The sequence below is a fragment of the Nilaparvata lugens genome, chromosome 13 (assembly GCF_014356525.2).
Source record: "Nilaparvata lugens isolate BPH chromosome 13, ASM1435652v1, whole genome shotgun sequence".
NCBI classification, from domain to species: Eukaryota; Metazoa; Arthropoda; class Insecta; order Hemiptera; family Delphacidae; genus Nilaparvata; species Nilaparvata lugens.
In genome coordinates, this window is record NC_052516.1 from 21,089,549 (window position 1) to 21,111,355 (window position 21,807).

Below are 21,807 nucleotides of genomic sequence, written 5' to 3' on the forward strand. Positions count from 1 at the left end.
GAAGCCTGATAATTGGGAATCTATCTGCATTGATGGGGCGAAGCTCCTGAAATTTTCACAGATATGGTACTTGTGGCAGTTGATAGAGCTTATCGATTTTAGGTATGAATTTGATCAAAATCGTTGGAGCCGTTTTCGAGAAAATTGCAAAAAACCCTGTTTTTGACAACATTTTCGCCATTTTAGCCGCCATTTTGAATTGCATCAGATCGAAATTGTTCGTGTCGGATTTTATCGTAAGGACCTTAAGTTCCAAATTTCAAGTCATTCCGTTAATTGGGAGATGAGATATCGTGTACACAGACGCACATACACTCATACACACACACACACACACACACACACACACACACACCACACACACACACATACAGACCAATACCCAAAAACCACTTTTTTGGACTCAGGGGACCTTGAAACGTATAGAAATTTAGAAATTGGGGTACCTTAATTTTTTTCGGAAAGCAATACTTTCCTTACCTATGGTAATAGGGCAAGGAAAGTAAAAACCACTTTTTCGGACTTAGGGGACCTTGAAAAGTATAGACATTTAGAAATTGGGGTACCTTGATTTTTTTCGGAAAGCAATACTTTCCTTACCTATGGTAATAGGACAAGGAAAGTAAAAATTATTGATTCTTAAATTGATTTTAAAATGCAAATCGAGCCTTTATTTATAATATTATAACACTTGGTTATTGATTATTACTATTATTAATAATGCATGAACCCTGGATTACCAGATTATTAGCTAACCGCATGTGAATCGATCTAATGTTATAGTATCAAAGGCTGTCATTACTTATTTAAAAGTTCTATATGATGATTTACTCAACAATTCAGAAAGATATTAATGAATTACAAAGGAAAATTGAAAGCTTAAATTTATAGATATTATCCAAGAATTTGGATATAGATTGAGAATAATGCTCCCTGTAATAACTGTTTGTATGGAAAACTATTTAATGCGATTAGTCATTTATGTAGAAAACAATGTTGTGTTTTAGAACGGGTTTCTTTATTAGTCCAAAGAATAATGGAGAACAAATTTGTATAGGAAATAGAATAAATTCTAGAAAATTACTTGTTGTTAGTTGACTAAATAGATGGTTTAGTAAATAATAAATATGATTATCTAATGCCTATATCACACTCCTGTCAACAGGAGTAAATAGAACATATCTTTCTTGTATGCTATAGTCATTAAGCATGTAGCACACCAGCTATTACGAATTGTTTATGACTTTATTATCTCCAACTTTGATATCAGTGGTGTTGATGTTAATTATTCCTAAAATATATCCAAATGTTATTGAAAGAATAAGACATCTCTTCCCAAACATCAAAATGTTACACACGATTGGTACCGTAGGCTTTACTAATATGCTTTGCTAATGTGCTCGTTCAATGCCTCTACAACTTCCATTTTGGATGTATAAAAAGTACATCAGTTATTTTGGGTGACAATAAATCTCTAATAACCAGGAATTAATTTCAGATGAGGAGGAATTTGTAAAAAATAAGGAAAATTCATTTTGACGAAAAAAAACTGAATTGAACTGTAGAATTTTGGCTCATTAAGGTTTTTTACTAACCAAATTATAAGACATTGTTTTTTAAACAAAAAATTCAACTTGAGACAGTTTTTTTTTTATTTTTACAAGGAAAAATTATTCCTCAGCATGATTGTGTTCTATTTACTTTCTGCCAAAAAATGTATTCAATCCAGAATTCAAAAATAGGGTATTCATTGAAGTAGACATTATCATGAGTAGGCTCTTGAATATAGCCTCAGGATTTACCGAATACTATTTAACTATCGAATAGGTACTTTTAAACTATTAAGCTATATTTTTTTATTATACAAAACTTTATTGTTGGGAGATAAAAATTATGCTACCTAAGAATTATTATATAGCTTACTATCACCACGGAGTAGAGAACACTATTAAAATTTGGTTTCCTTTTTCTGTGCTTGGCCTATCACTTAATTATAAAGTCTGTCTCAGCCTTACAGATTTAAATAAAGCAATCCAATAGATATGCTCTTCTCTTGATAAGCATTACCGTACCGAACCTATATTTCAACAGGCTGACAAGCCAATTTAACAATAATGAAACTATTATGATAAATTTTCAGATAATTTCATATGCCGTAGATGAAATAAAGACAAAAAATATATTTTTGAAACTACAAACCTCTACTAAGTTACGGTAAATATATTAAAAAAGTGCACTCAATACTACTGTATAAAATTTGAAGAACTCTTTTCAACTTCTTATCTAGAGATTTTCAGGTTATATACAAACTTAAAAGAGGTTTATTATGTATTAAACACCAATACAAATAGGCTAACTTAAGTTACAATTATTAAAGATTCTTGTAGATTACAAATAACCTAAAAACATAACTTATTAGGCCTAAACAACCTATTTATTTATGTCAAATTTCCAACTATTATTAATGTTTAAAGTCAAGGTTAGGTTACATTTTTAAAATTGGAACAACAGAAGTAGTGTTTCCTTTTGTAATCACATTCTACAGATAAACAAGAGTTATTTAATAACATCAGTCCTAATGAGGGCAAACTGGCCTTATAGTTTACATTGCCGTCAATTTAAATAAAATGTTGATTTGGATTATGGACATTTTTAGAAGGTATACAACAAGACACAAATTCACCAAAAAAGGATTTGAAATTTGTTGGACAAATTTAAATATATCTTTACCTTAGATACAGATATTTCATCAACGATAACAAAAATTTAAACTTCCATTAATTTCGGCCTTAATTCTCATTGGTCAAAGAATATTTGTATCAGAACCATTACAGAGTTAAAACTTTCACTCATACCCTAAATAAGATCAATATAAATTCTAAAGTAGCCAATAAGGCTCACAGTTTTGATTTTATTGTAGAATAGGATCTGAATATCAGGTCATCTAACCTAAGGAGAACTACGTTTGCTTTGATCTATTTACGTAATATTTAGAAATTCTTTTTGGGTATTGGTACCTTAAAGGTTTTGTGTTATGATCAACACCAAGTGCTTATCAAAATAAAGGTAGCTCTACAAGAAAATTTGGTGTGAAATGGTTTATAACACAAGTTGTCCGCCCACAAATCGACAGATCCGTGACAGTGAAATTTTTGGACACAAGAAAACTGATGCTTTTCTAATGTTTTAGCAGCTTCAATATGTTTTTGCACTACGTACCTTTTCAATAATTTTAATCCATTCGATCTAAGCGCCTCAAATTTGTCGTTGAATAATAAAACACACCACAAACACTGCTCAAACATCACTCAACTCATCACACACCCAAGACATGTCAGACTAGACTGCAGAAAACTGAGCTAGGAGCTCTGAAGTCGCTACGTGTAGATACGATCACCCGTTTCTGACATAGCCTATCAACCCCCACCACAAATTTGAACTGCTTCATTTATGCAAACAAAAAAGTAAAAGCTCAAAAGTTTGATAACAGAACTTTATGAACTAATTTAGGTAGTAAATGAGATCATCAAACCGGTTAATATTGATTAGCACTTTTTTCATTGGTGGGAGGAGTCAAGGGATATTGGACTTCAAAGAGTTGTGGTATCAGTGTTGGTTTGATAAGAAACATTATATTATTTATGGAAAAATTATCAAGGATGTCACTTTTTATAAAATTACAATTTCCTAAGAAAAACTAAAAAAAAAACTTTTTTTAAATTTTCAACTCCATTCGCAATCACAAAATAATAGTGTGATATAGATTTTGATTCAGTTTTACCAACCATCTGTGGAAAAAATTGAAATTTGAAAAAAGTGAAAAATTCCAAGAGGAATTGAAAATCTCTCCAAATTGAATGTTATATCATAGGATCATTTAATTGATAAACTATTAAGAGCATAGATTTATAAAAAATTACTACTTTTGAAGAAAAAAATCCGAAGTCACCAGTTTTGTTCACATCATACAAAATACACAATTCGAAGAATTGAAATTGCTCGATTACAGAGGACCGTCTGTACCAGTTATTTGATAGATAACTTCAATACCTTCTGCATCATGACCCACAGTAAATTGTGGGATCGATGGCGTTAAATGATCAAAAAACATTAAAAAAAAAACTGTAACAGTTCAGATGGCAGTGATCCAGTGCTCGCGCTCTCAGTAAAAATCCAACTTACCACCCATGAATTCATTAACATTGTAATATTCCTTGTCACACATTAGCTTCCAGAAAAAAGGAAATTCAACTTTTATTAGAAATAGGAGAAGAGAAGAGACTTGACTCTGGACGAGAGCATGTGTTTCCAAATGGTGACATAAGACTAGTCGATTCTAGTCGACTATTGCACGGCCTTGTAACAGCATGTCTCCATTCTTTGTGACTATGAATGGCTGAAGACTAGTAGTGACTTGTTACTTGTATTTGTCCTCCTGACAGTCTGAAGGCTGGGGAGTCGTCATTATTTTTCACGGCAGGTGATTTCCTCCATGAGCATGTCGTATATGTTGAAATGTATGCTCTTCAACATACTCTGATACTGCATAGTAGGGTCGGGCCAATAGGTATGACTTTAGGCCTCTGGCAAATGCTGCCTCGTCATCCATGTCCTTCAGGTCACGCGGCAGTAAATTGAAAAAGTATGATCCTGCATATGTTGGTGAGCAGCTGTATTTCTTCAGTCTATGTTGTGGCAAGTCAAGATTCTTGTTGTTTCGAAGGTCATAGCAGTGTTTTTCCTGTCTTGTGGTAAGGCCTTTCCTCTTAACCAGATTTATTGTTTCGAGCAGGTACAATGAGACTACTGTGAGTATTTTACTCTCCACAAATAATGGTTTACAGTGCTCCATCATGTTTTTCTCCAATATCGTCCTCAAGGCCCACTTTTGGGCCTTGGGTGAGCGACTCAATATATTCATAAATTTATTCCCACTCGTAAATTTATTGAGCTGGTACGCTCTCAAATACATTCTTTGAATGTCAACTTTCTTGACGTGAAATCGCTTAACCATTTTACATTTGGATATTGTCTGCAGGCACTGCAATTGACGTTTATTGACCTAAACTGCTTGATCAGGTTGATCTAGATAGCATTGGAATGGACGTTGTTGATGTTGATGGTGGATGCAGACTAGGCTATCCTAAAATGTCTATCTTTTAATTTATGAATTTATTCATTAACTAATCTCAAATGTAGTGTATACTGACTCATCCAAGAAAATCTAAACATAGGTTCACTCATCAATCGTGATTGATCAAATTAGTGCTTTATCTACTTTGTTCACATTGACAGCATAAGTATAACCTTTCCTTTGTTGTGATTTGTTCGTGAAATTGCAATAATAATTGAATATTGATTTCCTCATTTTTATAATCTATGTATTTTCTTATACAAAAAATCTATTCTATTTAAACTCATTTATGAGGCTTTCTGAGTGGTGAAAACCTATGTCATTTAAGCTAGGCTTATATCTATATATACTCATTTTGAAGTGACTTCTCTGTTGGGGAAGGATTCTTAGTATTCTTTATATGGAAAGAGGAAAAATATATTACTGTTTGAGTGTAAGTAAATTAATTTAGAAAACATTTGATACCTTTTTCAATCATGATAACTGTTTCTGCTCGTTCTTAAATTTGCTATCATGTCTGTGCAAAGAGCATTTGCACAAAAACTTTCAAGCCAGCATGCTGCTGATGTGCGTAGACAGATTTCAGCAACAAGTGCCTCACGAGAACTTTCTAAGATCGATGGCCGTGCAATATCTATGTCATCCCCCTGTGACATTGTCGAACCTCTAGACTACGAAGAATTCATTCAACAACATCAACTGTTACTGGACCGTGACCCGTTACGTGATATTCTCGACTTCCCACATAATGATATCGAGGTATGTGTGTTGCCACGTAAAATTCGTACTCTTAACCCATCAGTACCAAAAGAACCGTTGGATAAACTTCCACCTATTGTACAGGATTGTGTAGAATGCTACACGAGAGATTGGGTGTACGTTGATTATAGATACAGGCATCACTCCAGCACTCAGTCGACGTCTTCAAGAGATAAAGAATTATTAAACAGTTTGTCATCACAAGAGTATGAGGTGGATGCTGATAATTTGAATTGTAACGGTTCAAATGATGACGATAGTTTCAAGATTAAGTATAACTCTGGGATAGGTGACGTTCCCAGAGGTAGCTGGGCGAGTTTTGATCTGTTGAACTGCGTTAGTGACCCACTGATGCCTCCGCTTCTGGAGAGAATTCCTCCCGACACAGTCGATCAAATGAATCAAATCAACCGTCAACAAGACAGACAAGAGGCGTTGTTTGCTCTCTCTCCTCCTCCCGAATCTGACGATCCTGTAGAACGACGCTTACTACCTGAACCACCCACCGAACCTATCGGTCATAGGATACTTGTCAAACTTCTGCAGTTGAAACTAGATTTGGAAGTTGAGCCGATATTTGCGTGTATGGCATTGTATGACGCCAAGGAAAAGAAAAAGGTATCTGAAAATTTTTACTTTGATTTGAACCCAGACAGTTTCAAACGTATGCTACAACCTCATATACCTTATAGCGATGTGAGCACAATGAGTAGGTCTTGTATTTTCAACATAACTTACCCTTCCACCGATTTGTTCCTAGTTATTAAACTGGAAAAAGTTCTCCAGGGTGATATAAATGAGTGTGCTGAGCCATATATTAAGGACGAGAAAAACATTGATAAAGTGAAAGCTAACGCACAGGTGTGCTGTGAACGTTTGGGAAAGTATAGAATGCCCTTCGCATGGACTGCCATCTATTTGATGAATGTAGTATCAGGTGTGAATAGTTTGGATCGTGACCGAGAGTCTAGCAGTGACAAGGAATCCATGGGATCAAACAGTTTGGATCGTAAAACGAGTTCTAGTAATTTTGAAAATTTGAGGAAAAGAGCTAGTGATATGGGATCGTTGACTAGACGCGGTTCCCTAGAACGTAGAGCTAGTTCAGATAAGAGATTCAGTTGGTCGCAGGAAGATTTTTCGACTTCTCTCGATACTTTCCGCCCTGTTACACTAACAGTGGCCAGTTTTTTCAAACAGGAGAGTGATAAGCTGCGCGATGAGGATTTATACAAGTTTCTACAAGATTTGAAACGCCCCTGCTCAGTGTTGAAAAAACTCAAAAATATACCTGGAACATTGAAACTGGATATTTCACCGTTAACCGAGGACATAAAAAACAGCATCACACCAGAACTTCTACCGTTGTTACCAGCATCTGACGAGAAATCACGTCCCACTAAAGAAGTGTTGGAATTTCCAGTGAAAGAAGTACTCACTCCTCATTACCTGTACCGAAACATGTTGTATGTTTACCCCAAGGAACTGAATTTCAACGGACGAACAGGATCTGCTAGGAATCTGGCTGTTAAGGTGCAACTGATGTGTGGTGAAGAGGAGCATCAAAGTCTCCCAGTAATATTCGGAAAATCTTCCTGCCCAGAGTTCTGCACCGAGGTTTATACAACTGTCAGCTATCACAATAAGTACCCCAGCTTCTATGACGAGGTCAAAATTCAGCTACCAGCTGATCTAGGCGACCAGCACCATCTGTTCTTCACATTCTATCACATCAGTTGTCAGAAAAAAGCTGAACAAAACGTTGTCGAAACTCCAGTCGGTTACACTTGGATCCCGATTTTTAGAAATGGGAATTTGGAGGGAGGGGAGTACTGCTTGCCAGTTATGATGGAACACCCCCCTCCCAACTACTCCTACATTGGGCCCGATGTTCTGCTGCCTGGCACAAAATGGGTGGACAACCACAAAGGTATATTCACAGTGCACTTGGAACCTGTCTCCTCCATACACACTCAAGACGAATATCTGCAGCATTTCCTCACACTGTGTGCAAACTTGGAACAAGGCATCATCCCTCAACGAATGACCGAGTCTACTTTGGAGAACGAGTTGAAAATGAGTGTGACTAACCTCTCTCATGCTAAAACTGAACCACTGGTCAAATTTCTGCCATTAATCCTTGACAAACTGATTGCATTTTTGGTGAAACCTCTATCGATTCCCATCAACATCAGTCAAACAATTTTCCAAACATTGGCTGTACTTGTGAGAAATATCACCGCTCTACAAGAAGTGTACTCTGATTTATCTGGGAGACATGTACTGCTGACAACTTACATCACCTACCAATCTAATCTACCACACCCTATCTGTTCAGATGACAGTTTGCAAGCGACCAAGAGCAACAGTAACCCTGATTCGATGCATATTTTAGGGTTGGAAGATTCAGAGGTGAATCTATACTCGAGGGGACTAGACAGAGCATGCAGTATGAAAACAGGTAACTGTTCAGAAAACTATCTACTGAAAACAAGTCTGTGTAAACTAGTTCATGAGGAGTTGGTGCTGCAATGGGTGGTCGCTAGTGGATCAGCTAGAGAACTATCAATGGCCAACGCTTGGTTTTTCTTTGATCTGATTATTAAAAGTATGCTGGAACACTTGGAACGCACACAGACTTTGGATGCACCGAGAAAACTACGGTTTTCAGAACATTTCACAGATGACATCTCAACACTAGTGACTACATTTACTTCAGACGTCATAGCAAACTACAACAAGGACCTAAAGTTGAGCTGCAGTATGAATTCAAGTCTAGCGTTCTTCCTGTATGATTTGTTGTCAGTTATGGATAGAGGGTATGTGTTCATGCTGATCAAAGTGTATTGTAAACAGATGTCAGCTAAGATATCCTCACTTCCTGACGGCGCAATTTTGTACAGTTTGAAACTGGATCTCCTGAGAATTGTTTGCAGTCATGAGCATTTCGTAGCTTTGAACCTGGCTTTCGGGACGCCGTTCACATGGAGCTCAGCACCGACCTCCCCCACCCCTTCACAGGCGTCCTCTACTAGTCAAGCTAGAGACAAGACGAGCTACGCGGAGCTATCCACAGATTTCAGGCAACAACATTTCCTCATGGGGCTTCTACTCACAGATCTCGCTGTTGTTCTAGACATGGAGAACGTCAACCTTCATATTAAAGCTGTGAATGTTGTAAGGAGTTTGATGTCCAGTGAAGACACTGATGCCAGATTCTCAGAACCTGAAGCTAAAGCTAGGGTGGCTGCTTTGTATCTCCCATTACTAGTAATTGTGATGGATATGTTGCCTCAGTTATACACTTGGCACCAGAGTAGAAACGTGAGGGAAACTAATGACGAATTCGAACCTAAAACTGGGATCAATCAGAATGTGGCGATGGCTATAGCGGGGACGTCCATGTTTGGAGTGAAAACCGCTCAGATGGAGAGGTTCAGTTTGTTTCAACAGTCTAGAAAAACTGGGTTGAACGGGGAAACTACTAGAAATTTGTTGATCTGTTTTCTGTGGGTCATTAAAAACATGGATAAGGAGGTGTTGAGACAGTGGTGGATCGATTTACCGTTACAAAGGTTGAGACAGTTATTGGAGGTGTTGGATATCTGCATTTCTTGTTTTGAGTATAAGGGGAAAAAGATCACAAAACACCAGACACAAACGTTTCACAAGAAAACGGCGGATATAAAGTCGAGGCTGGAGGATGTGATACTGGGCCAAGGTTCTGCAAGATGTGAAATGATGTTGAGGCGCAAGGAGAAGAACCCTCCCTCGCCAGGATGGGGGGTAGGTAGTGGGGATAGGTTGCGGTGGCGGAAGGAGCAGATGGCTTACAGAGCACCCGATTCCACCGATCGTCCCCGACCGCATAACACGAACGAGTCGGATGCGTTTATTGATGGAGGACTGGCTACTGAGGTGAGTTTTATTGTGCTTGATACTTTGGAACAGATTGTGCAAGTTGCATCGCAGTCTGACCATCTGCAGAGTTTGTTGGGGGCGGTTTTGAGGGTCCTATTACACGCTCTCTCTCGTAACCAGAGCACCCAAGTCCTCCACAACATGTTTGCCACTCAACGCTCGATAGTTTTCAAATTTCCCAACCTGCTCTTCGACGAGGAAACTGAGCAATGTGCCGATCTTTGTCTACAACTACTGAAACACTGCAGCTCACATCTCAGTAGCATCCGTTCACAAGCGTCGGCCTCACTCTATCTACTTATGAGACAAAACTTTGAGATCGGCAATAACTTCGCGCGCGTAAAGATGCAGGTGACAATGTCGTTGAGCTCTCTGGTCGGCACAAGTCAAACCTTCAGCGAGGCTTCACTCAGACGCTCCCTCAAAACTATCCTGCTCTACTCTGAGGAGGACCTCGATCTACAGGACACCACCTTCCCGGAACAAGTCAAAGATCTGGTGTTCAACCTACATATGATACTGAGCGACACGGTCAAAATGAAGGAGTTCAAGGAGGATCCAGAAATGTTGTTAGATCTGATGTATCGTATCGCCAAAGGTTACCAGAACTCCCCAGATTTGCGGTTGACTTGGTTGGCGAATATGGCACAGAAACACATGGAGAGAAACAACCAGACTGAAGCAGGTATGTGTCTTGTACATAGTGCAGCACTTGTAGCTGAGTATCTTCATATGTTGGAAGACCAGAAACACCTGCCGTTAGGTGCTGTGAGTTTGGAGTGTGTGACGCCCAACTGTCTGGAGGAGTGTGCAGTGTCCGAGGATGTACTGAGTCCTGAGGAGGAAGGCGTGTGTCTGGGCAAAGATTTCACTGAAAGTGGACTAGTGGGACTGCTGGAGCATGCAGCCAACGCATTCCACACCGCCGGAATGTACGAAGCTATGAACAGTGTCTACAAAGTGATGATACCTATCACGGAGGCAAGTCGTGACTACAAGAAACTGGCCAACATTCATGGGAAACTACATGACGCGTTCACAAGGATGGAACAGTTGCAAGGTAAACGAGTTTTCGGAACTTATTTTCGTGTAGGGTTTTATGGAGCGAAATTCGGGGATTTGAACGGTGAGGAGTTTATTTATAAGGAACCTACTTTGACTAAGTTACCTGAGATTTTTAGTAGGTTGGAGAACTTCTATGCTGAACGTTTCGGACCTGATTATTTAGTCATTATTAAAGATTCGAATGTGGTGGATGCTAACAATCTAGACCCCGACAAAGCTTACATACAAATCACCTATGTTGAACCGTATTTTGAGTCGTATGAAGCTAAGTATCGTATGACACATTTCGACAGGAATTTCAATATCAAACGATTCATCTACGCCACTCCCTTCACGACTAGTGGGCGGGCCCACGGTGAGTTACACGAGCAGTATAAGAGAAAAACAGTGTTAACAACTGCGAATCATTTCCCCTACGTGAAAACTAGGATTCAGGTTGTACACAGGAAGCAAATCGTGTTGACACCGATCGAGGTGGCCATTGAGGATCTGCAGAAGAAAACGGTGGAACTAGCGGCTGCAACTCAACAAGACCCTCCCGACCCCAAAATCCTACAGATGGTGCTTCAGGGTTGCATAGGGACCACCGTGAACCAAGGCCCCATGGAGGTGGCAGTGGTGTTCCTGTCGGATTTGGTCGACGGCGAGCGGACGCCGACAAAGCTGCAAAACAAGTTGCGACTGTGTTTTAAGGATTTCTCGAAAAAGTGCTCGGATGCGCTGAGGAAAAATAAGAACCTGATTGGGCCCGACCAGAGGGATTATCAGCGTGAGTTGGAAAGGAATTATCACAGATTTAGTGACAGATTGATGCCGTTGATTGCGAATAGGGGAGGAGGAATGAAGAGGAAGTAGGGAGAGAAAAGGAAGAAAAGTAGGTAGAGAAAGTAGGAAAAAATGAAGAGAATTAGGCAGAGTAAGTAGGATAAAAAAGAAAATGAAGAGAAGTACGTAGAGGAAGTAGGAGAAAAGTACTAGAAACAAAAGAGAATTTGTAGAATGTAGACGAAAAAACAAAGAGAATAGGTGATGAACATAATATTAATAAGAGAGAAAAGATATGAAGAGGTAGTTGAAGGAAAAATGTTCATAAAGTTTTAGGTAGAATACAGAAGAACAAAACATGTATTAATAGTATTGAATTCAGTAGTAAGAACTTAGAAAAACTACAAATAATTAGAAAGTGATAGAATATATTAGTTTGCAGATAGAGTGGAGGAGGTCGTACTTATACACAAAGCTTAGTTGGTAGACATATTGGAGGAGAATAGATAATAGAATACATGTAGCTTAAAATAGGAAGGTTGAATAAAAAGTTGATGAAACCTAGGTTATTTAGATTAGAAGTACATAGGAGGCTACAGATAATTGAAGGGAAAAACTAGGTTATTCAGAAGTATAGGAGGCTTAATTGAAGGAAAGTAGAATAATGTAGAAGAAAAGGAATAATAATAATAGGAGAAATGTTATTGAGGAGAAATATGAAGTAAAGAGCAGAAAATACATGGAAAGGTAGAGAATTCAGGTGGTAAAATGAAGAGAAATGTTGAATAAAACAGTACTGGAACGAAACAAAACAGAGGAGTAGAAGATAAGACAATCCAGTGGGAAAATTGGAGAAAACAAATTGAATACCATTTAGTAGAAAAATGTAAAGAAAAATACCAAAAATACTGTAGGTAAATGTACTGTATAATATTGCTTTGTAAGAATTATCTACAAAAAGTAGGCCTATTTATATATAATTGAATTGAAGGAAATACTTCTCTAGAGCACAATATCGTAATATTTAGATGTAAGACAGCATGTCTCAATATCCACAAAAGTTACAGCGAAATCTTATTTTCTAGTCACAAGCCTTCTCATCTATTTTATGCATTTGTAAAATGTCAAAAATAATATTAGACTATCGTAACCAAAGAAAGATTTATATTATTGTAATGGCTTGCTGAAATATTGAATGGCTTGCTGAAATATTACCGTATTTTTTATCTGTATAATTTGGCAGAAATTTTCACCAAAACAAAAGCCTTAATAACAACAGCAATATTTTAAAAATGAGAAAAATAAATAGCATGATCAAAAGCCTTAAAAGTAGAAAATAATTTTAATGGAAATGGGATTGAAAAAGTGCATTAAAATATCATAATAACAGCAATAGGTTTTACACAAATTTCAAGGCAAAATTATTTTAATATTTGCATACTAGTTAATAGTTTTAGTGTGTCTACCTAAGTAGTGCTCTATTAATTTGTACTATTTAGAAATACATTAGGGTCTTTACCCTTGACCTAGAATGTGTTCTACACATTCTCAAAATTATATTATTTCAGACCCATAGCTAAAGATGTACACAACTTTTTCAACAGTTGTATTATAATGGAAAAAATTAATTCAATAAAGAATTAAATTTATTTTATTCAATTGAGTCTTCCATTTAGTTAACAATTCCAATCCATTCTGAAGTTCAAAATCTGTTATTTTGATAAAATTTGAGTGAAGAAAAGTGAAAATCTGTAGTAATATGAATTATCTCTTATTATTTCTAACTATTGCTGTTATTAATGATAAAATCAAAGACTGATTAGGCTAATGTTAATTTATTGGCATTGGCATACCTAAATGATCTTTTGAAATCTATATTTTTAGCCAGTATTCTACAAGGTTTTTTGTAGTCTAATAATCTTGCTTATTGTGTTTTACCGCATACTATACAAATTATTAGTAATATGCCATTTGTATACATACAAGTAACTATTATATAAGATTATTAAAATCAAAAAGGTCATCTATTCCACTAAATATTTTTACAAAAATATTCATCCAGAAATACGAATTGTTTGATTCTATTGATTTAAAGTAATTATTGAAGATATTTGTATCAATATATTTCATGATTGTTTATGTATTCAATCTCTACTACTTTGATTCAAATTTTTCTCAGTAGAAATTGTACAATATTGAATTTAAATCGAAGCCCACATTTTACTCCATTTCAACTCAGAAGCCATCTCACGATAATAAAGATTGAAGATCTCTAGTAATTATTTTGTAATGTTTTCATCGATCACTGTAAAATTTATGTTTTTATATATTATAATAAAACTTCATGAAATATATGTATTTGTTCAAGTAGCTTTTGCTATTTTCTTAGATTCATTTAAGGTATCTCTCAAAGGAACCGTCTCCATTGTGTTACCGTATTTCAACATTATATTTATTAATTTATGTGAATTGAAAGATTCTCGTAAATTGGTAATTATTGAAAAAATCAAGTTGATCAACTCTGTCACATATTATAAGTCACAAACTGTTTTTATTGTTTTCACAATAATTTATTACTAGTGTCTATTTCACTATATTTCATCAATCGTGCTACCTATGTTACAAAATTCTGGCCATTCATTCATATGTTACCTTTTATGAATGTTGTAAGTTGTATCCCATTCCATAAACCTTATTTACTTGATAATATCTCTCTTCAAAAATCGTACCCATCTATTTTTTCATGTATAATAATTGTTTAATTACTATAATAATATTTTTTACAATATTATTGATGCATCATGTACATTATTCAATCGAATGTTTTCTGTGATGTGTCCAGGCGTATTGTAATTGACCATTGTCTTGAAATGGACGCAAGTACCTCTAAAACATTGACAACTGCGCACACCTCTGAAACAGTACCGACTGCGCACACCTCTGAAACAGTACGAACTGCGCACACATCAGAAACAGTGCCCACCGCGCAAGCACAACAGTTGAACCAAGATAGCGGAGCCGCTGAGTTGTCACATGAAGCGCATGCGCAACCGTTGAGTCAAGATGGCGGGGCCGCCGAGTTGTCACATGAAGAGTTGATGGAAGTGACGTCAACTGCTCTCAACGATCTGCTAAAAACGGTGACCATACTAGCTGATCTGCCACAAGATGTGACCCTGGAGGAAGTGAACGCGCAGATTGCCGTGCAGCATGGCCAGTCCATCACTGTCTATGCGGTCAGGGAGGATGGCGAAGAGATTGCGGCTGTGGTGAGTGCAAATTTATTTATTTATCATTTACAATCAACTTAAGGACAAAGAAACAGACTACAGTCCAAAACTGCTGTGTAAAACTTCTGAATAAGGCTATAATAACATGTAAATTTTCACTATTATTATACTCTGTACAAAATTACTTTTGACTTGGGATGGACGCATGCGCTGCAGAGAAGGCATAGAGCGGTAGGGATTCAACGGTGGCGATGTTTCCGTTCTTAACCGGCCAGCTTGATATGATAAATAACACATGAACAATCAGTCTCTGTGGAGACAAGCTATAATAATAAACAGTTTACATCTTATTATCCTTATTCAGTAGGCCTATTATGTTATGTATACGAATTTAGATTTGATTAAAGCTCTTAGTTTGGTTGACGAAAGTTAATTATTAATTCAATTTAATCAAATCAAAATTCGTATTCATCACATAACAGAATAGGCCTACTGAATAAGGCTAATAAGATGTAAACTGTTTATTATTATAGCTTGTCTCCACAGAGACTGATTGTTTATGTGTTATTTTTCATATCAGTTCTCTAATTTTATTGAGTATTCAAGCGCTCAATTTGATCTTACGAAGTTTCCTCTCTTTAAGCACTGACTGATTCTAATCGACAAATTGGCAACTGCGCTTCCACCTATGACTCCATCCATCACTGTAATTGGCTGATATCCCTCCATTTCTCTGCGCCGCATATTCCTCCAAGTCTAAAATATTTATTTAGGATTTTCGTTAAATAATAATTATATATTAATTAGCATTTGAATAAATGCATTCTCTATTTAATTCCATCTGTAACTGGTTGGCCGCTATGGCTTCGTATAAAATGAGCGCTGCTATCCAGAGATTGTCAGTTTGGTGTAAGGGTAAGCATTCCTGACTGGCAGTTGGGAGGTACCGGGTTTGATTCCCGGGCTGGCAACTAATTTTTGGATAGTAGTTCTCATCGAATTTCCATCTAGCTGTTAACCCTGTTGTCAATGTCTGCAGTAGCAGAAGTCTTCGGGGCGATTTACAGCATTTATTTAGGATTTTCGTTAAATAATAATTATATATTAATTAGCATTTGAATAAATGCATTTTCTATTTAATTCCATCTGTTAAAGTATTTTGTACGGAGTATAACGATTGGTAGCCCGGTTTCTTGGTCCCTTATAAATGCAATGACCCTTGAGATTTAATAGTTCATTGATACCCGGATATGAATAAAATGCGCATATTGCAACAAACAGGCGAGAAAAAAATCACACGTTTGCTTGCAGACAGGTGGACGTGTGGGTAAAATTTGGGGTGGAATATTTCCTCTGTCTGTCAGAATACGTCCATCTGTTGCAGTGTGCGTCTGCATCAATTATAGTCTGATTTTGTATAAGTCCACTGTAAATGAGATTAGAGTAAGCTGCTCTTGAAGCTGAGGTTTTAGACTAATCAGTTCATCTATTCTATAATATAATTTTGTGAAGTTTTTAAACATTGTTTAAGATCTGCCTATGAGAAATTGAACTGCAATTTCCTGTAAATTACTGCAATATAAAAAGCCTTCAGTTACTCTGTTGCGCAAAAAAGTCGCAAACCAAATAAAAAAAAAATGGATAGCAGACCAATATTTTGCTATGCATCAATTGATCCATTTCAATAGTATTTTCCAAGGAATTTAGTAGAATACATTCGTATTCTAGATTCCTTCGTATTTTCTGTCTGTTAATTTCTTGTAAATTAAGCTTAATATGGTTTTTCAATTTACAAATTATCTTATATGAAACAGTGTATAAAGTTTCCAACTTCTAGGCAGTTGTTTACTTCTAGCTACACATTCTTTTGTACTCTTTATTTATTTTGTATTTTTGTGTATTTAAACTATGTAAAATGTGCAAAGAATGAATAAATTGAATTGAATTGAATTGAATTTATTCTATGTTTGTATACCAACTACACTCAGAAGCTGGGTCAACATCTCTGTGGATACATTGTTATTTTATGTAAAATCACTTTACTTATATGGGCTACTATATTAAAATTAATAAAAACAATATAAAACTTGTAGTAACCTTTATATTTTAAACATTTTGAAATGTTTAAAAATTTTTAAAATGCTTTAAATATAAAGGGTATTACATGTTTTATATAGCTTTTATTAATTATTTTATGTATTTTTTGGGTTTAAAAATTTAAATTTGAATTTTTCAGGTGAACCAGAAAGGAGCACGGGTGATCGACCTGAAGCATGCGATACGGAGAGCGGTTGACCTGAAACTGAAGCGAACCGGGAAAATCGGAAAAGTCAGTGAAAAGCGGAAAATCTCGTGGAAATATGTGTGGAAAACGAACCACTTGAGCTTCGACGGGGAACAGTTGAGCAACGATCAGGCACTGTTGTCTGAGATGGGCATCCGAAACAAATCAAGGGTCACGTTTGTGAAGCGGCTCAGAGCGAAGGGTACTGTTAAGAGGTCAGTTATCAAATCAAATCATATTCATTCATTAATTAATACATGTAATTCAATTAATTTATTCATACATTGACGCTACAACAGTAGCGGAATGAAAATAATAGGCGCTAGCTCAATATTTCTTCTATTACTAAATTTAGTATAATAAAATGTCCAAAATTTATGTATTTATTTATTCCATGAAAACATAGAAAGGCTCACAGACAAACTCCAGTACGAGCCTTAATGACATATTTGAAAGTATAACATTACAATTAACATACAAAAAATAAAACAAAAGGAAATAATATCGCACTTCATTAAATATTTACGATTCAGAGGCGAGGCGTCCGGTCATCTCTGGATTCGCCGATGACTGGACAGAAATTGCTATGTAATGTTTATATTATTGGATTGAAAATATTGAAAATAAATACAAAAAAAAGGTGAAGAAACCAAAAGAGAAACATTTTTTGCGAGCGCGCCAAGTTCGACTTAAGTAGACAACTGCATCATCAGTTCCATCCGTTCAATGTGATTCTCAAAAATATGCGATTCCAGTAATGCTATTTAGCATTGGTTACCACCACTCTTCTGCATCATCACTCTCCCTCTCCACATAAACGATGGTGGAGTAAACGGTCAAAGACATCGCTATTTTCTGCGATTCCACTGTTCCGCGCCAGTGCTGCAAACCATACGATAATTATTTTGTTTGCAATTTGTTATTGATAATAATTATTATTATTTCTTCTATGTTTGGTTTTGAAGCATCTAAATTTAAAAATCTACTCTGTGAAAATAATTAAGAACTGAAAATTTTGTGAAGTGAACAACTAAGTACTAAAGTGAACAACTAAAGAATAAACCTATTTTGGACTATGTGTAACCTTTTCTAAATTTGGGAGAGGAATAGCACAAGGTTTCCTTATTTTTTTCTCTCCCTGTCATTTTTGATGGTGTACTTGTTGTATGAATCAATATAGAATAAAGAATTTCATTTTTCTAATTAACTTGAGGGCCAGTTTCCGAGCTTGAGATCTAGCCAGGTTCTATAGTTTTCAACTCTAGGGTTTTGAATAGTAAGCTTATCTTATACTAGATGTCATCTTTCTCGATAAATAATCGTCCAAAATGGAACGTTATCTTTAAAGTAGGGGAGGGGTGCAGCTTTCATTCAAACTTTCAACTGAATTGTTCCTGGAGATGACTGAGCCAAAAAGTCACGCCTCGCCCCTGTTACGATTCAGTGTAACTAATAAGATTAGATGAGAAGGATATTTGGGTTAGATTCAGGAAAGTTAGTAAAGGGGTATAGGATGAAAAATATGAATAATTATACAAAGAAAGAAGAATCATTTGAAAAAGGAGAGTTAGTAAAGCTCAAAAATAATAATTTATTCATCAATTGAGCAGCATAATTTTTCACAAGATTTTTCAATGTATTGTAGCGGTCATAGAAGGGGTCAAGGAATGGGTTTAGTCTATTGTACAATCTCATTGATCTACGTATTTAGGTAGGAATTGAAATGTTGAGCGGTTCTGACAAACGGTATTTGAAATAGCATATCAATATGTTTGTATGATATAATATAAAATATGGTTATCTTCACATTACGACACCAATTTTCACTTGAAAATTAATAACTGCTTTTATTATGATTTCTAATTTTGATAGATTAATGATCAAATCATTCATAATTGTCGGAGATGACTACAACCTACGCCCAAAACTGTTTCCCAAATTTTGGTTAATAACATTTGGGTTTCCACGTTTGTGAAAGTTTTTATCTTAATGAAAACATAGAAATATTGTCAAATATCACAAATTTAATTCATCTGTAGATGACACCATAGGTGCCGAAACAGGTTTGTGTGTTTCTTAAAATAAATTTTTGATATTTTTCAATATCTTTGTGATTATGAATAAGTATGCATATCTGTACTCCTCACAAAACACTGTCAGAAGTAATGAAATAAAAACTCACATATATCGTCAAATTCTACGGTTTCTTTTGTACACGACGATATATGTGTGTTTTTATTTCATTATGGAACGGTTCTACAACATGGACAGTGACTCAGTCGAATTTTTACTGTCAGAAGTTTTCACCTTAGTCCAATTTTTATTGAAAAATTGAATTGAGTGCCCAATTTTTTTTTTTTATCTATTGTGGATGATGACTATTTAAGCGTTTTCGCTTGTGTGTGGGTAATGAGATGACAGATGAGTTGATCAAACATCCATTCTTACCGACGTGATTCGAACCCACGACCAGGCAGCGCTAGCTAAATGAAGGTTGCAACGCCATATGCCAGGGACACGCCTATCATGCAGAGTTCCGATTCCACTCCGATCCAACCACGAATGACAACGGCCTAGAATGGTGCATGCCACATATGTCCGTCATGTGATCTGTCCCACCACACCACTCCACCCTGAAGAAATATCGCATATGAGTAGGATCGGAACGCTGCATGACAGATGCATTTACTCCTCTCGGCTAACCTGAACGTTTGTTTTGTTGCAAAAAAATGACCAAAAGAAAAGCGTGTAAAATAAATTGAGATTCTGGCAGGTAGATTATTATTATTAGGATTATGATTCCAGATTTGGACTCTAATTCCCTTGTCTGAAATCACAATACTCCTCATACAGGGACCGGCATATTAATCTGACGATTTTGTAGTAAGTGTTGTGTTGACACCATTGTCATTAAAAAGGTGAGAATGTTGTACATCGACAGGTCTATTCATGCCATTTCAGTAGCCAGTATGTCGTGGTCAAGTGAACATCGAGCTTATGTGATTGAAACTAATTTTAAAAGAAGCTACGTTTTTTTACACAGCGTTTATTTCGCAGACATTTCAATTCAAACCGACACGCGCCTGTTCCCAGTAGGAATACGATCTTGTAGTGGGTAAAGAATTTTAGGAAACGTCGTCTGCTTTATAAGCAAACCAAACAGGAATCAACACCACCTCAAGATGAATATTTTCCTTGTTTCTGTTGAACAAATAGAAACTATCAGGAAAGTTCTCCACAAGAACTAGTATTTCATTAACTAAGTGCCTAGTATTTCATTCATACTAGGCACTTATTCATTCGTTCAAAAATAATACCATAGTATACTTTTAAAAACTCTATTTAAAATAACAAAATAAAAACTAACAGTTTAGGAAGCTTAATCAATTTGAAAATGGAGTAAGCTTCCAAGACTGGTTGTTATTTTATATTGAAACGTTTTTATAAGGGTACTATGGTACTATATTTCAACTGAAAAATTAAGTAGCCCTGAAGAAATACGTTCTTAGAGAACTCATTTATTCATTCATTTATTTTTCCATTCATTCATGTATTCATTTATTCATTCTGTGGTTTTTCTTTTATTGCAGGTGAAATCGCAGATTCAACAAAACAGCGAAAATATTTATTAAGAGAATGAATCAGTAAGCAAAACGTCCATAAAAGACAATTCTTTCCATTTCCATTATATCTATTTGTAATTAGTAATTATGATGTATTTTTATGGCTTCTTTATATTGTAATAAATGTATTATTATAGGATACCGTATCAAGTCTCTTATTTCATATATCGGCCATTTTTAGTCTGATTTGTATGCTTTTTGACAACGATGTAAAATTATCATATCGGGAACCGAGCTTCGCTCTGGAGTACAAAAGCATTAACAATTTATTACGAAAAAAAATTATAATAAGATTCATACAGAAATGTTCTATCTAATCACAGTAAATTGAGATTAATTCCCAGAGGAATGCAAAAATTTCCCTCACAAAGGCTCAGTCGTACAAAAGCTGGTTAAATTTCAATCCTGATTAACTTCACGTGAACCAAATCAGAGAAGACTATTTCAAAAATATGGATCTACTGGAATTAATCAGAATTGAAAATAACCCGGCTTTTTTGCAACCGGCACTAAGTACCTGATTGAATGATTACAAAAGTTCAACAGCTGAGTCATAATTTTGACACAGTCCCACAAACATGAACTCGCTCACTCACTTCCATCACCAACAGACGACGAAATAATTATTATCAGCTGTTTTTCCAAGGATGAATAATAATCATCCTTTTAATGTCCTTCAGCAAGTTTTCCCAGGGATGAGACCTAGTGCAATCGAATCTTTATATACTATGTTCTGAATTTCGTGAGAATCGTTAGAGCCGATTTCGAGATCCGGTGAAATACAAACAACATCTAAACATATAAGCAGAAGTTGCTCGTTTAATAGTATAGGATAAGATACATATCAAGTTTAAAAAACCAGCTTTTACAATCAAGTTTTACCACACAGTGCAATAATCCTAACTAGTGAGCCTCTGAGCTGGAGACCTCTCAAAATGTGGCTGATACTCTGTCAACTGTTCTATTAGTGAAGAATAATAATTATGAATAATAATTGCATTATTCAATAATTGAATAATAAACCAT

At 35.9% G+C, this 21,807-nt stretch overlaps 3 protein-coding genes across 3 annotated transcripts in view; 2 read left to right on the top strand and 1 right to left on the bottom strand.

The window, feature by feature from the left end:
- The window catches only part of LOC111057027 (FERM, ARHGEF and pleckstrin domain-containing protein 1), a 55,559-nt gene extending 51,863 nt beyond the window's left edge, over positions 1–3,696 (bottom strand). The window contains exon 1 of the mRNA XM_039440066.1: positions 3,220–3,696. The gene's annotated coding sequence lies outside the window, so the exon portion shown is untranslated. The remainder of the gene's footprint in view (positions 1–3,219) is intronic.
- A 1,879-nt stretch (positions 3,697–5,575) lies between these two features.
- LOC111048659 (dedicator of cytokinesis protein 7) lies at positions 5,576–20,920 on the top strand. The gene is made up of 3 exons (XM_039440067.1): positions 5,576–14,913; positions 17,111–17,373; positions 20,749–20,920. Exon 1 carries the CDS (start codon positions 5,648–5,650, stop codon positions 11,732–11,734), a length of 6,087 nt encoding a protein of 2,028 aa, XP_039296001.1. The 5' UTR covers positions 5,576–5,647; the 3' UTR covers positions 11,735–14,913; positions 17,111–17,373; positions 20,749–20,920.
- On the top strand, positions 14,515–20,752 carry LOC120348722 (U11/U12 small nuclear ribonucleoprotein 25 kDa protein-like). Its single transcript, XM_039440387.1, has 3 exons — positions 14,515–14,913; positions 17,111–17,373; positions 20,749–20,752. Exons 1-3 carry the CDS (start codon positions 14,515–14,517, stop codon positions 20,750–20,752), a joined length of 666 nt encoding a protein of 221 aa, XP_039296321.1.
- Positions 20,921–21,807: the final 887 nt, after the last annotated feature.

Excerpts from the sequence above, each read along its gene's own strand:
- LOC111048659 (XM_039440067.1), top strand. The coding sequence starts at position 5,648 with ATGTCTGTGCAAAGAGCATTTGCACAAAAACTTTCAAGCCAGCATGCT.
- LOC120348722 (XM_039440387.1), top strand. The coding sequence starts at position 14,515 with ATGGACGCAAGTACCTCTAAAACATTGACAACTGCGCACACCTCTGAA. Across the intron at positions 14,914-17,110 it reads GCGAAGAGATTGCGGCTGTG|GTGAACCAGAAAGGAGCACG; the intron begins GTGAGTGCAAAT and ends TGAATTTTTCAG.